The sequence below is a fragment of the Schistocerca cancellata genome, chromosome 4 (genome assembly GCF_023864275.1).
Source record: "Schistocerca cancellata isolate TAMUIC-IGC-003103 chromosome 4, iqSchCanc2.1, whole genome shotgun sequence".
NCBI lineage: Eukaryota > Metazoa > Arthropoda > Insecta > Orthoptera > Acrididae > Schistocerca > Schistocerca cancellata.
This window is the reverse complement of record NC_064629.1, coordinates 502,692,454-502,707,900: the sequence shown is the minus strand read 5'-3', so window position 1 is coordinate 502,707,900 and position 15,447 is coordinate 502,692,454. Positions and strand designations below refer to the sequence as shown.

The 15,447-nt window shown below is 36.6% G+C and overlaps 1 protein-coding gene across 2 annotated transcripts in view; it reads right to left on the bottom strand.

Annotated features, from left to right (window-relative positions):
* Nucleotides 1-15,447, bottom strand: part of LOC126183723 (thrombospondin type-1 domain-containing protein 7A-like) — a 1,149,604-nt gene that overhangs the window by 15,843 nt on the left and 1,118,314 nt on the right. For both annotated transcript variants that reach the window (XM_049925914.1, XM_049925915.1), the window contains one exon: nucleotides 14,585-14,675. In XM_049925914.1, the coding sequence (XP_049781871.1) occupies nucleotides 14,585-14,675 (91 nt within the window). The remainder of the gene's footprint in view (nucleotides 1-14,584; nucleotides 14,676-15,447) is intronic.

Here is a 15,447-nt window from a genome sequence, read left to right as displayed (position 1 = left end):
AGTTGTTATGCTTTCCCTAAAGGTCTGTAAAATATAAGAGTGAGTGTTGGGTTTCGAGTTTATTGGTTCTCCTTCCTTCCATTCCAATCACTTTGCCATAATAATATTAATAATTTCGAAAAATTATTCAGGAATGCTGTGACCAGAGAGCTATTATGGCTAGTAAGTTCCCATTGTTTGTGTTAAATATGTACATGTATATAAAAAGTTATTGAGTATATAATAATATATTTATATGATATAGATGTCATATTAATGTTAAACTGATGCTATTTGCTCAGTAGAATGCAAAGATAAAAATTCCATAAAAAATGACTATTTACACCAAGTCTGTCCAGTGAATTAACAATGCTGGTGAGTGTGGCGGCCAGCCTAGATGTGGTTTTTAGGCAGTTTTCCACATCTGAATATGTGAATACATGGCTGGTTCCCACATCCCACCTCTGTTATATAATTTGCAAACATTTTGAACACATTTTCACACTTTCATATGGGATAACCCTAGTCACAGACAGATGTGGTACAAAAATTCTGTCCCATAGGGGTAGGGTGTCTGGCCACCCTCTACTACTAACATTGCCAAATTGAGATTAACATGCTGGCTCCATGAAGACATGGGATAAGGCCAGAAAAAAAGAAGAAAGGAGACAATGTGATGTTTTTTTTCTATGAGTGTCTCAGAAACAAATCACTTCAAAATGGTCCCCTTTATAAACATGCACACAAATTTCTGTGCATGTGGCTAGTAAATTGCACCATATTTGCAATGGGTTATCCCAGTGATATGCTAGCAATAGGTGATAGCCACACCTTTATTCTGTTGGCAAGTTCAAGACACATTGCATTCATTAAGGTGTGTGTGACTTGTCTCTAACTAAATTATCAAAAATATTGGCTTAGTGCATTATTATACAATTTTTTGTCAACATAAAAACACAATTCTGATTCAAAACTACTTTCAAAGTAGTACTTAAAGGCAAAACTGAGTACTTTTTGCCATAATGACATTTCACTGAGTTGTCTCCTTTAGCCCCACTGTTGCAGCTCCATAAAGAACACACAGGTCAGGTATTTGGGAAATAATTTATGATAACAAACACAAACTAGCAATACATGAGGGTGCTGCAAAGCCTTGGTAGGTAGCAGTCATTAACTGCTGTTGTTGAGCATGGATGACCACTGTGAGATAGATATTTGATGTTTTGTGTGTCTTGAGAGAGGCTTAATGTTCAACTGATATTGCTGTGGTGTATACCAATTTGGCAGGCAATTTCCCATGCTGACACCCTTTCTTGATATAGTGTGACAATATACATGTGGTCTAAGCCTGAAATAATCCTCTAAGGCATAATTAACAGTATACACAAGCCACATTGTACCACTCACAACTGGAGACACAATGTCCTCTACTGAGCTGCACTGAGAATACAGTTGTTACCACTATTACATGGCTGTCTACACCTAAGTAATTCCTGTCATTAAAAGATTATTTGGGAAATAATTTATGAAAAAAAAAACACAAACCAGCAAGACATGACTGTGCTGCAAAATGTATTTGAGCAGTTTAGAAACAAAATAGATGCACTTCACACAATAAATGATGATACAAACTCCAACCACTGATCAATCGAGGTGGTGCAGTGGTTAACACACTGGACTCACATTCATCTACATCTACTTCTATGGGATTACTCTGCTATTCACAATAAAGGGCCTGGCAGGGGGCACAGTGAACCATTTTCAAGCTGTCTCGTTACCTTTCAACTCTTGAACAGTGTGCAGGAAAAACAAGCACTTAAAGTTTTCTGTGCGAGCCCTGATTTCTCTTATTTTATTTTCACAATCAGAGGAGGAAACTGGTGATTGAAATTTCATGAGAAGATACTGTTTGCAAAGAAAAATGACTTTGTTTTAACAATTGCCACTCCAATTCACGTATTATGTCTACGGCACTGTCTCTCCTATTTCATGATAATACAAAATGAGCAGCCCTTCTTTGAAATTTTTTGATGTCATCCATCAGTCCCACCTGATGTGGACCCACACTGCACAGCAATACTTCAGAATAGGGCAGACAAGTCTGGTGTAAGCAGCCTCTTTAGTAGACCTTTTGTGCCAATGAATCACAATCTTTGGTTTGCTCTACTCACAACATTGTCTATGTGATTGTTCCAATTTAGATTATTTTTAATTGTAATCCCTAAGTATTTAGTTGAATTTACAGCCTTCAGATTTGTGTGACTTATCACATAATCAAAATTTAGTGGATTTCTTTTAGCACTCATGTGAATAATTTCACACTTTTCTTTTCTTTGTTCAGGGTCAATTGCCACTTTTCGCATCATACAGATATCTTGTCTAAATCATTTTGCAATTAGTTTTGGTCATCTGATGACTTTACAAGACAGTAAATGACAGCATCATCCACAAACAGTCTAAGAGGGCTACTCAGATTGTCTCCTATGTCATTAATATAGATCATGAATGATAGAGGGCCTATAATGCTTCCTTGGGGAATGCCGGCTATTACTTCTGTTTTACTCGATGACTTTCTGTCTATTACTATGAACTGTGGCAACTCTGACAGGAAATCATGATTCCAGTTGCACAACTGAGTTGATATTCCATGGGCATGCAGTTTGGTTAGAAGACACTTGTGAGGAATGGTGCCAAAAGCCTTCTGGAAATCTAAAAATATGGAATCAATCTGACATCCCCTGTTGATAGCACTCATAAGTATAATGAACTAGTTGTGCTTCACAATAATGATATTTTCTGAATCCATGCTGACTATGTGTCAATAAATCATTTTCTCCAAGGTAATTCATAATTTTCAAACACAGTATATGTTCCAAAACCTTACTGCAGATCGATGTTAGTGATATGGTCCTGTAATTTGGTGGATTACTCCTATTACCCTTTTAGGCAATTAGTGTGAGTTGAGCAATTTTCCAGTCTTTAGGTACAGATCTCTTTGTGAGTGACCAGTTGTAAATAATTGCTAAATATGGAGCTAATGTATAAGCATACTCTGAAAGGAACCTGACTGGTATACAATCTGGATTGGAGGCCTTGCCTTTATTAATTGATTTAAGCTGCTTTGATACACCAAGGATATCTACTTCTATGCTTCTCATCTTGGCAGTTGTTCTTAGTTGGATTCAAGAATATTTACTTCGTCTTCTTTGGTGAAGGAGTTTCGGAAAACGATGTTTAATAACTCTGCTTTAGCGGCACTGTCATCAGTGACTTCTCTGTTTTTATCATGCAGTGGAGGTATTGATTGTGTCTTGCCACTGGTGTGCTTTATGTATGACCAGAATGTCTTTGGGTTTTATGCCAGATTCCAAGACAGAGTTCCATTGTGGAAATTATTAAAAGCATCTTGCATTGAAGTATGAGCTATCTTTTGAACATCTGCAAAGCTTTGCCAATTATGGGGAATTTGCGTTTTTTTTAAATTTGCCATCCTTTGGCAATCTGACCTGTTTTGTGTACCATGGGGGATCAGTACCATCACTTATTAATTTATGTAGTATATATCTCTCAATTGCTGTCAATATTATCTCTTTGAAATCATTCCACATCTTTTCTACACTTACATTATCAGATAGGAGGGAGTGGAGACTGTCTCTTAAAAAGGTGTTAAGAGCATTTTTATCAGCTTTTTTAAATAGGTGTATTATGCATTTCATTTTGATGGTTATGGGTGTTACGGTATTCAGCCTAGCAACAACTGCCTTGTGGTTGCTAATCCCTGTATTCATCATTATACTCCCTATTTGTCCAGGGTAATTTCTTGCTAATAGGTCAGGAATGATTTTGCAATCATTTACACTTTAAGTGGGCTAATAAACTAATTGTTCAAAATAATTTTCTGAGAAAGCATTCAGTACAATTTTGGATGACATTTTATGCCTATTGCCGGCTTTAAACATATAATTTTTCCATCATATTGAGGGTAGATTGAAGTCACCACTGACTATAATTGTATGAGTGGGGTATCTATTTGAAATGAGATTCATTTTCTTTGAACTGTTCAGCAACTATATCTTCTGAGCTGGGGGTCGGTAAAATGATCCAATTAATAGCTTAGTCCGACTGTCACGTATAACCTCTACCCATACTATTTCACAAGAACTATCTACTTCAGTTTCACTATAAGGTAAACTACTTCTGACAGCAATAAATACTCTACTACCAACTGTATGTAATCTATCCTTTCTGAACACTGTTAGGTCACTTGAAAAAATTTTGGTTGAACTTATTTCTTGCTTTAACCAGCTTTCCATACCTATAACTATTTGAGTTTCAGCACTTTCTATTAGGGCTTGGAGCTCTGGTTCTTTCCCAACACAGCAATGATAAATTACAGCTACAGTACTGAGCATTTCTACAACTACCTTAGAGACCCTCTAACCTAAAGAACTACACAGTCCCTTCCACACAGCCCCCGATACCCATGTAGCCACTTCCTGTGTGTAGTGGACTCCTGACCTATTAAGCAGAACCCAGAAACCCACTACCTGATGATGAAAGTCCAGGAATCTGCAGCCTACACAGTCAGAAAACCACCTGAGCCTCTGATTCAGACCCTCCACACTGCTCTGCACCGACCACAGTCGGTTCTATCAACAATGCTTGGGGTTGACATACAAAAACAACTCCATGGTCCAGCAGCAACAGAATTCGTGCTCCTTTACCTTATTTGTAAATCTGAGGAAGTTAACGTTTGTACTGGGTTGCTTTTACAAGAAACTTTGAACATATTTGTGCTCTTCTTTGGGTATCTTGGCTGACTATGGGGTGAGGAGCACTGAATGTTAATGAAATATCTTACGATTGTACACGTTGGGGGAGGGGGTGGGGGACAGAAGAAGAGGCAAAAGAGAGATACTTGTTTCATCAAATAAATTTTTTTTATCTTATCAAGTTTCTCCTTTCAGTTACAAGAGGGGAATATTTATCTTTTCTAATGTGTTCTATCAACAATGCTTAATCTCACAAGCTTATAGCATGCATTTCGGCCTCCTCTATCTACAAGGTGTTGGCACATTTGCCAACACATCAGAAGTCACCCCTGTTTGAGGCTCATAAGAATATGTAACAAACGAATGGTGTACTCGACTTACTAGCAGCAGGAACTCAAGGTGCTCTCTCACTGACAATCTAACTTAGACATTCTGGGGGATGAAAGTTCAACTCCCTTCTGGCCATCCAGATTTAGGTTTTCGATGGTTTCCCTAAATCACTCCAGGCAAATGCCAGGATGGTTTCTTCGGAAAAGGGATGGCTGATTTCCTTCCCCATCTATCTGTAATCTGAGCTTCTGCTCCATCTCTAATGACCTCGCTGCTGACAGTACCTTAAACTCTAACCTAACCTCTGCCCCCCCCCCCCCTCCAAACAATGAGTATATTTGTGTTTGTTGTATCTTAAAGGAACAGTACCTGAAGGTCACTTGAAAAAGCTCTTAATTGCGAATGTTAAGTTACTACAGAACAACCATATACACAGGTTTTTACTATCGTGAACCCACATAATAATTCATAACAAAAAATGTGTTTCAAAACAAAATATATTTGATATATATTCAAATTTATTTGACACCTACTCTTTTTTAAACAAAAAGTTTTAATTGCTCTTTGCCTTCAAGGACACAAATATCCTGATGAAACTGTAATTTAACATAATGTAATCAGTTTTTCTGTATGAAAATGAAATTTCTCAGAACAAAATTGTCGCATGAAACATTCTCAGATTTCTTGCTACATCAAATCTGATAAAACATCAAGCTTTTGACAGTTACCATAATTGTATTCACCATGAGCAAATGACTGTTGTGGCTGTTCCATAAACAACACATGGGTCCAAACCTTTTATATATAAATCTTGGTAGGTAGTAATCATCAACTGCTGTTGTTAAGACAAATCTTCAGTGTTTTTTGTTTCACAATAGGGGTCAAATATCCGCACATTAAAAATCTGAAACTTGAGAAATCAGCAGCTGCTGAGCACAGCCTCATAAATATACCTAAAACACTGTGTAGAAAAACAGAAGTTTTGTTCCATGTTTCTATTTATTGGGATTTCATTATTAAAGAGGCTGTGTAAATTAGAATGTGCAAAAACAACTTCAGCTCTGACAGCAAATACAATCTTAGTGGTGTGAGGGAGTGAGCGCTCGACTGTGAGAAGGAACAGAGAAATTTGCTGAATTGTTTACACTCCTGGTACAAGCAGCACAGTTGTTGACCAATCAGAAGTTGTCCATTGACTATATAAGGCTGCCAGTACAGCATCTATGACAGTCCTGAAGAGGACAATGGTGATAACTGTCAAAAGCTTGAGATTTTACCCAGATCTGATGTGGAAGAGAGTGTGAGAACAGTTATGAATTATTTTTCTGTATGTCAACACGGGACATGAACAAGCTATCCATAGATAAAATTTTTTCACACATTAAGATTCTTTTTTTTTTTTTTTTTTTTTTTTTAAATGAACTTACTCTCTACTATATAAATCACTTTACGAGAATTCAGTAACTCTAAAATGTGTTTGCCATCATCTATCACTTAAAAGTAGTTTCACTTTCCTTTAGCATTCAGTTAGCACTTTGCTAAGTACTCTATGAACATGATGACAACCAGTACTGCTTGCTTGCGTATAGTGTCAACAGTTTTATAAATGGAATTGTTGCTTGGATTGTCTTTGGTACGATTTTAATTGTGTTTACAATAGACTTGGCTCCTTGTCTGGGTTTTGATTTGACTTATAGATTTCACAGATAATTTGGCTCCCAACAATGATAATGATTACCAAATTTTGTACTTGCCATAGTGCAGTTGCAATAGTGTAAGTATTCCTATGTTGGAAAACACTGAACACACAACACAGAATTAAACAAAGTCTTAAAGTAATGAATAAACACCAGGTGGGTGCAGATACAGGATTCTGCATATACATAAATAACATATCATACTGCCAACTGTTAGGACACAGACAGACAGTTTTAATGCTGATGAGCTGAGCAGTCCCACAGTGTTTTCAAGTAAAACATTCAATACACAGTGCTGAGACAATGAACAGTGTTAACACTGCTTCCTAAGTCTCTGCTATGTCCAAAGGAAGAAGGAAATGATTCATATAAACCTAATGACTGGTCACAAGATGAGGACAGTAAGCTCAGCAATCCCCTTGGTGCTATGAGAGTGGAGAAGACTATGTGCTGGCACCTGGTTTCACCTCTCTCTTCCCTTCATACACAACAACACAAACAGAACACTAGACTGTACAGGCACTACTCACAGTCACAGTCATCCACATAACATAGATCACCTTGCCTGGAACAGTTATGCAACACTCCTGCATCTGCTCTCCTACACTTAATCCCTGTCTATGGGTCTGTTTTGAATTGATCATGCCAAAAAATGCAAAGAAATGAAAATTTTATTTACAGTTACTTATATGAGCTTAGGTATGGAAAGTGTAGCTTCCATGCTAATGTGTTTCTAATTTGTACGTATCACTGTATTTCACTATCAGAAGTAACAAAGAAATGTCTTTGTGGAATTGTTAGCATTGAATGAAATGATTGAAACATATAAAGTAAGAACTTTTATGAAAACATTTCATTCTGAAAGCATTTTTAAAGTCAAATAATTGAAAATTAATGTTTGGCTCCTCAATTATAAATTAAAAAAACATGTTTCACTGTTTTTGGCACTTCAGTTCCTAAGGGGGTGAAATATGGTCAGGCTAATTCACTGACTCATCATCAGCCAGCCCAAACTGCTAAGGATAGGAACTTGAAATTTGGAGATGGTGTGGATATAATATTATAGGCATCATTTAAGAAGCAATTGTTCAAAATTCCACTACTAAGGGGGTGAAATAGGGGATGAAATGTTTTTTGAAAATTTATTGCTGTTAATGCATTTTGGAGCTAGAAGTACAAAATTGGTACTTGGTTTGTCAGTCAGAAATAAAAAAAAAAAAATTACATGTTTCAGTGTTTTTGGAAATTCAACCACTAAGGGGGTAAAAAAGTTGGTGAAAGTCTTTTTTGAAAATCAATCACTATTGAAGAAACTGCTAACACATTTTAAAGCTACATCTTTAAAAACTGTTATCTGACTTCTCAGTTAGAAATAAAGAAAAGAAAATTACATGTTTCAGTGTTTATGGAAATTCAATCCCCTAAGGGTTTGGAATGGAATATGGAAAGTTATATGAAATTATTTCATTATGAAAGTACTTTCAGAGCTAAATCTATGAAAATTTGTATCTGGCTTCTCTGTTAAAAATTTAAAGAAAAAATGTATTTCACTTGTTTTGGAAGTTGAACTCTTAAGGGGATGAAATAAAGGAAGAAAATTTTTAAGAAAATATTTATTTATACCAAATATTTTAAAACTAAATATATGAAAATTGGTGTTTCACTTCCCAGTTAGATATAAAGAAATGTATGTTAGGGGATGAAGGTTTCAATGGAAATATCTCCACAAGAATCCAAAAGACTTTGGACTCCAGCTACTGGAATCACTTTTCTGTCAGGAACACATTTGGAAAAGTCCATGCTTTTATGGTCTTAATTAATGTGAAAAGTTTAGTAGGTGTTGCAGTTCGTGAATGACATAAAAGTTTGATTAAAGAAAAAAAAAAAAAAATCTGTAAAGGCCGTACAGTCTACACAAGTGAAACAGTGCGTGCTAAGCTAGTCTGTATATATGGAAAGACTATGTAATGAGTTTCTCATTCAGAAACTGGATTTGAATGTTACCCATCTGTGAGAAAATGGTGTTATGCCTCATGTAAGAAGGAGAAGGACATACATACCAACATGAGTTGGGGAATGCAATGGTGATAGGAGTGTGGCCTAGCAAGATTATAATTTATTGTCCCATGATATTGCTGCTTGTTAATTTGTTTATTTATTTATTTACATGTCAAGTTCTGTAGGACCAAATTGCAGAGAAAATCTCCAAGGTCATGGAACGTGTCACTACATGAACTTACAACATAAAAGTAATAACACTTAAAAATAAAATGTTCATGAATCTGAAAGAAAATCAGCCCATAAGTTTAAGCAAACGCTATCAGCATTACAATGAGAATCAGCTTAATTTTTCAAGGAACTCCTCGACAGAGTAGAAGGAGTGACCCATGAGGAAACTCTTCAGTTTCGATTTGAAAGTGCGTGGATTACTGCTAAGATTTTTGAATTTGAGTGGCAGCTTATTGAAAATGGATGCAGCAGTATACTGCACACCTTTTTGCACAAGAGTTAAGAAAGTCCGATCCAAATGGAGGTTTGATTTCTGCCGAGTATTAACTGAGTGAAAGCTGCTTATTGTTGGAAATAAACTAATATTGGTAACAAGAAATGACAATAAGGAATATACATATTGAGAGACCAATGTCAAAATACCCAGACTCTTGAACAGAGGTCGACAAGAGGTTCGTGAATTCACACCACTTATTGCCAGAACTGCCATTTCTGAGCCAAAAATATCCTTCTAGAATGGGAACAGTTACCCCAAAACATAATACCATATGACATAAGTGAATGAAAATATGCAGAGTAGACTAATTTATGTGTCAAAGTATCACTCACTTTCGATACTGTTCGAATAGTGAAAATGGCAGTATTAAGTCTTTGAACAAGATCCTGAAAGTGGTTTTTCCACGACAGCTTACTATCTATCTGAACACCTAGGAATTTGAACTGTTCAGTTTCACTAATCATATGCCCGTTCTGTGAGATTAATACGTTGGGTTTTGTTGAATCGTGTGTTAGAAACTGTAAAAACTGAGTCTTACTGTGATTTAATGTTACTTTATTTTCTACATGCCATGAACTGAGGTCATGTACCGCACTACTTGAAACTGAGTCAATGTTGCACACAACATCCTTTGCTACCAAGCTAGTGTCAACAGCAAACAGAAATATTTTAGAGTTACCCATAATACTAGAGGGCATATCATTTATATAAATAAGGAACAGGAGCAGCCCCAACACTGATCCCTGGGGCAGCCCCAACACTGATCCCTGGGGCAGCCCCCACTTGACAGTACCCCACTCAGATTCCACATCACAGCCGTCATCAACATTGTGAATAATGACCTTTTGCTGCTTGTTGCTAAAGTAAGAGGTGAACCAATTGTGAGCTACTCCCCTTATTCCATAATGATCCAACTTCTGGAGCAATATTGTGAGATCAACACAGTCAAATGCCTTTGTTAAATCAAAAAATACGCCAAGCGTTCAAAACTTTTTGTTTAGCCCATCCAGTACCTCACAGAGAAAAGAGAACATAGCATTTTCAGTTGTCAAACAACTTCTAAAGCCGAACTGTACATTTGATAGCAAATTGTGTGATATAAAATGATCAATTAACCTTACATACACAGCCTTTTCGATAACTTTTGCAAACACTGATGGCATAGAAATAGGTCTAAAATTATCTGCATTATCCCTTTCTCTCTTTTTATAAAGCAGCTTTACTACTGAGTACTTTAATCTCTTAGGAAACTGACCATTCCTAAAGGAAAAATTACAAATATGGCTAAATACAGGGCTAACATGTGCAGCACAGTACTTCAATATTCTACTAGACACTCCATCATAACCATGAGAGTCCTTAGTCTTCAGTGATTTAGTTATTGACTCAATCTCCCTCTTGTCTGTATCACAGAGGAGTATTTCAGATGTCAATCTCGGAAAGGCATTTGCTAAGAAATTTATATGATTTCCTGTAGAAACTAAATTTTTATTTAATTCACCAGCAATGCTCAGAAAATGGTTGTTAAATACTGTACATATATCTGATTTATCAGTAACAGAAATATTATTACTGTGAACTGAGTTTATATCATCAACCTTGTGCTGCTGACCAGACACTTCCTTCACAACTGACCATATGGCTTTAATTTTATCCTGTGAATTAGCTATTCTATTTGCATACCACATACTTTTTGCCTTGCTAATAACATTTTTAAGCACCTTACAATACTGCTTGTAATGGGCCACCATAGCTTGATTGTGACTACTTCTAACATTTTGATATAATTCCCGCTTTGTTCTACATGATATCCTTATCCCACTAGTCAGCCAACCAGGCTGTCCATTGCTGCTAGTACCCGGTTTAGAACGTTCTAATGGAAAGCAACTCTCAAAGAGCATGAGAAATGTGTTATGGAAAGCATTGTATTTATCATTATCGGCACTATAAACATCTTGCCACTCTTGTTTCTTGACAAGTTTTGAAAAACTCTCTATTGCTGTTGGATTAACTTTCCTACATGGTTTGTAATTAAATACGACGTTGGTTTGAGTACAAAAACCTTTTAATGTTAAAATTTGTGCATCATGGTCTGAAAGGCCATTGACCCTTTTACTAACAGAATGTGTGGGTCAGGATCCTGTGACTGATATGTGCATATGGAATCAGTGGGTTCAATAGGGAAATACTTATTGCCACATGGGATTGCAATGGTCCCACACAACTGATACCCAGTAGGACAGACATATTGTTCAGTTAGCCATGCAGGATTTTACATTTACATCATCTGTTTTAAGGCAGGGAATAGGATTGTTTGCACCAAAAAAGGTATACAAATTGACAGTGTGATAGCATCTGGAGCACTGTGGACTATCAGCACTGTGGCTTTTGTTGTGGCTCCCCTCAATGCAGCAGCACTGACTGTACTACACCAACCAGCAGTGCTTGACAAAGGCATGGTGTCATGCAGTTTTTGCACATGAGTAATGATTCCATGTATGGGCATAGCTGCATGTGAAGGTTCCATGGATAATGAATGTTGCAAGTCTGCTTTCATCATCTGGTGATCCCAGCACCTAGCATTATACTATTGGGGGTGGGTGGGCGTGGGGCGGGGAGGGGGGGGGAGGAGGGAGGGCAGCTATTGGGCAGCTATGATAACCTCTGGTTCGCATAACCACTAATTTGGACAGCAGAAATTACATTTCAGATGTGTCAAAGCCAGTGACCCTGCACTAACTTCTAGGTATTTTTAATGTTCTCTTTCAAAAAGATAATAACGGATCATATTTTTCTGTGCTGCCCTGACCTACCATGATAAAGATTATTTTTGACTGTTGTCCTGGTCAGCACATTCTCTAGGTTTCTCACCCATAAACAACATCTGGTCGTGGGTTGCTAGAGCCTTGTATGCCATCACCTACCAGTCACTGTGATTGATGAACTCTGGTATACCTTCAAATAACCTAAAAATGTAATCTTGTATTCTTCCTGCTATACTGTGTAAACACAAAAAGTAAAATTTCATTATTTGCTATCATTCTTGATGTTGCTAGTTTAGAATGGGGAACATGCATTCAGATACAGCTGAAACTTAGATGAAACCCAGATACAGAGGATAGAGGCATCAGTGGGGGACACTGAGGACATCCAGATTTGTGGTGACAATACTGCAAAGTTGAATAATGATTATTTAGCACAAGAAATAGTCCATGTGGAACATAAGATACCTGAAGAGGATAGGGGGAGGGGAAAGAAGCTTATATAGGCATGAAAACATGAGTGAGGCCAATCAAGAAATAAGGGAATGAGCATGCCAATTGGTCTTTCTGAATAAATTCATTGTGGAGAATAATATTTTATTACCTTCTTCATTGGTGATAATGGATAAGATGAAAGTATGCCTTCACAGGGAATGACAGCATGCTCTGTAATAAAACTGTTCAGAAGATGTCACTCAGGAGTGGGGAAAAATCAGGGCAAAATTATCCATTGGAAATGACTGATAAAAGAATAGGGAGGACTTCTAAAGAAATACAGTGTAATAGAACAGATCCTGTTGATAGTATGCCTTCCCTCAGACACAGAAGGGAAATAAATGTTAAATCTATTCCACATGCTTGAAGGACTACTCAAAGTCAACAGCACTGCAGCACCAAGCAAATACAGTAATGTATTATGGGCACTGACCAGGAGGTCGGAACATTTAACTCTAGCAGTCTGCAGTCATATGTTTCTCAATAATTCATACTGATTAAGGTTAATCACAGTCCTGGAGACATCTGTAAGTGGCGCATCTTAACATAACTGCAATGGTAACTTGGGTTGGTTGGTTAGTTGATTTGGGAGAGGGGACCAAACAGTGAGGTCATCAGTCCCATCAGATTAGAGAAGGAAGTCAGCCACAGCCTTTCAAAGGAACCATCTTGGCATTTGTCTGAAGTGATTTAGGGAAATCACAGAAAACCTAAATTAGGCAGGCCAGACGTGGGTGTGAACCATCATCCTCCCACATGCAAGGTGTGGGAAATTAGTGTGTGAGTGTATGACAATAAAAGGAGAAAGAATATGTTTTATGGATGTGTCTCTTTGGAATTTTATCTTTTCAGTGCTTTTTTTGTTGTTGTGTGCAGTATCCTTGTGTATTCAGAACCTTCCTTACAGGGCTCTTACTTACTTTTTGAATATGATTTTGTATACACCACTGCAGCTACCACTCAGATATGTACCTCTGTTGTAACGCAGATATGTTTGGTGTGTTCACGATATGACTGTTTCTTTCTTTTGTGAATTATTGGTGAAACAGCCAGTGTGTGTCACTATTCAACTTATTCTTTCAGAGACTGGAATAAAATTATTTGTAAAGTGAAAATTAAGAAAATTGTGTGCCCAAATAATAGTTGCGCTGGTAAATGTGCCAGCACAAGTATTTGTAATAGTGTTTATGACAGTTCAGTTTCCAAGCATAGCCTAGTCTCAGTATCCATATTTAGCTAGAAACAATTGAACACACTGCAGGCTACTGGTCAACATATAAACATTGGTCTTACCTTACAGTGTGGCTAATATTAATGTTTGCATGTTTATGTCATTTTCCCTAAACCAATAATATCTGAAGATAATACATCTGTAGCGGCAAAAAGGACCATCTTTCCTTGTAGCCAAAATTTTTGTAAGAACTTTGTAAGGCACCCATATTCATTTTTATGCTTATGTTTAAGGTCTTAATTTTATCTGTAATACCCCTTACACTTCCCAACAGACAGTGGGTGGTCAACTGTTTAAAAAGAGTATATGTTTCCACTTATAGGTAAGGGATTCTAGTTACTTTTGGGTCCCTGATAATATACTCCAATAATTCTTTTCACTGTGAAAAATCATACTGAAAACCACATTGAAGAGTGGAATGTTCTGTGTACCATGTATCAGTCACAAATTTGGCAACTGGGAAGTTAATTCTTGTTTGTGTTTTACAAAATATTATTCTACAATGAATTGTAAGTAATGGATGTTAAGGGAAAACAAAGATATGTAGGTCTACACTGGACTTCATACCAAATCGGTACCTTTCTAATACAAAATAATGATGTCTGAAGGGAAATTGTACTGAAAATCTCAGGTACCAGAGGAAATATGTTCACTGCCTAGTGTTGAAAGGCTAATAAGCATACATAATGAAAAAAACAATGTTATCTATAAATTTCATAGAGTGTGTACTTGTACAATGCCAAACTAGCATGCAAGTTTAGTCATAGATTGCCATCAATAAAGAATGATGCAAAAATGTTAATTATACTTACCACATGACATATACAGAAACTGCTACAAAAATTACAAACAGACATCCTATCCCAATGACAGCAAACATCCACACATTTATCTCATCATCTCCTGTAAAAACAGAAAAGAGCTATGCAGTGGTGACATTATGGTGTACAAGAAAAATGTTTTACAATGTGGACAGAGTTGGAAACACTTAATAAATGTAAAAAATTAGGTTATAACAGATATTTCACCATAAGAAATAATTAATAGAATCAACAGCTGTTTTTGTTTTAACATTACAATATTTTGTAAAAGCTTTTATTGGTCATGTAATGGTTTTTATGTCTCACAGGAACAGCAATAATTGGGAAGGTGGAATGAGTTTCTTTACAAAGAGATGCAGTAGCAGGGAGAGGTTACTATTCAAAACAATATCTGTGTCACACACCAGTAAATGACAGAAGTTAATGTTGGTTTATTTGTGTTATCAGGCAACATTTTTTGTTCATTTGAAGTTTCAGTGGATTTATGTGACTATATTTAATGCCCTCATTGTTGACAAGATGTTAATACCTAACCTTATTTCCCTCTTGGGTGTGTAGCAACATCTTCTCCATTAATACTATGGGGCTGCTATTTATATGCCACTTTCTACATCTCGCACATTTATGTATTTTGATACTCATTGATGGAAAAAAAACTATCTGCCTTCTGTGGAAAGTATCCTTACCTCACTATCCACATTATACTACACAGTATTAACAGGAATTTGTAGTTCCAAAAATGAGGTAATTTATAGAGTGAATGAAAAATGAAGTAAGGCCTATGGTTTTATTTTATTTTTAATTTATGAGGGAAAAATGGTTCAAATGGCTCTGAGCACTATGGGACTTAACAT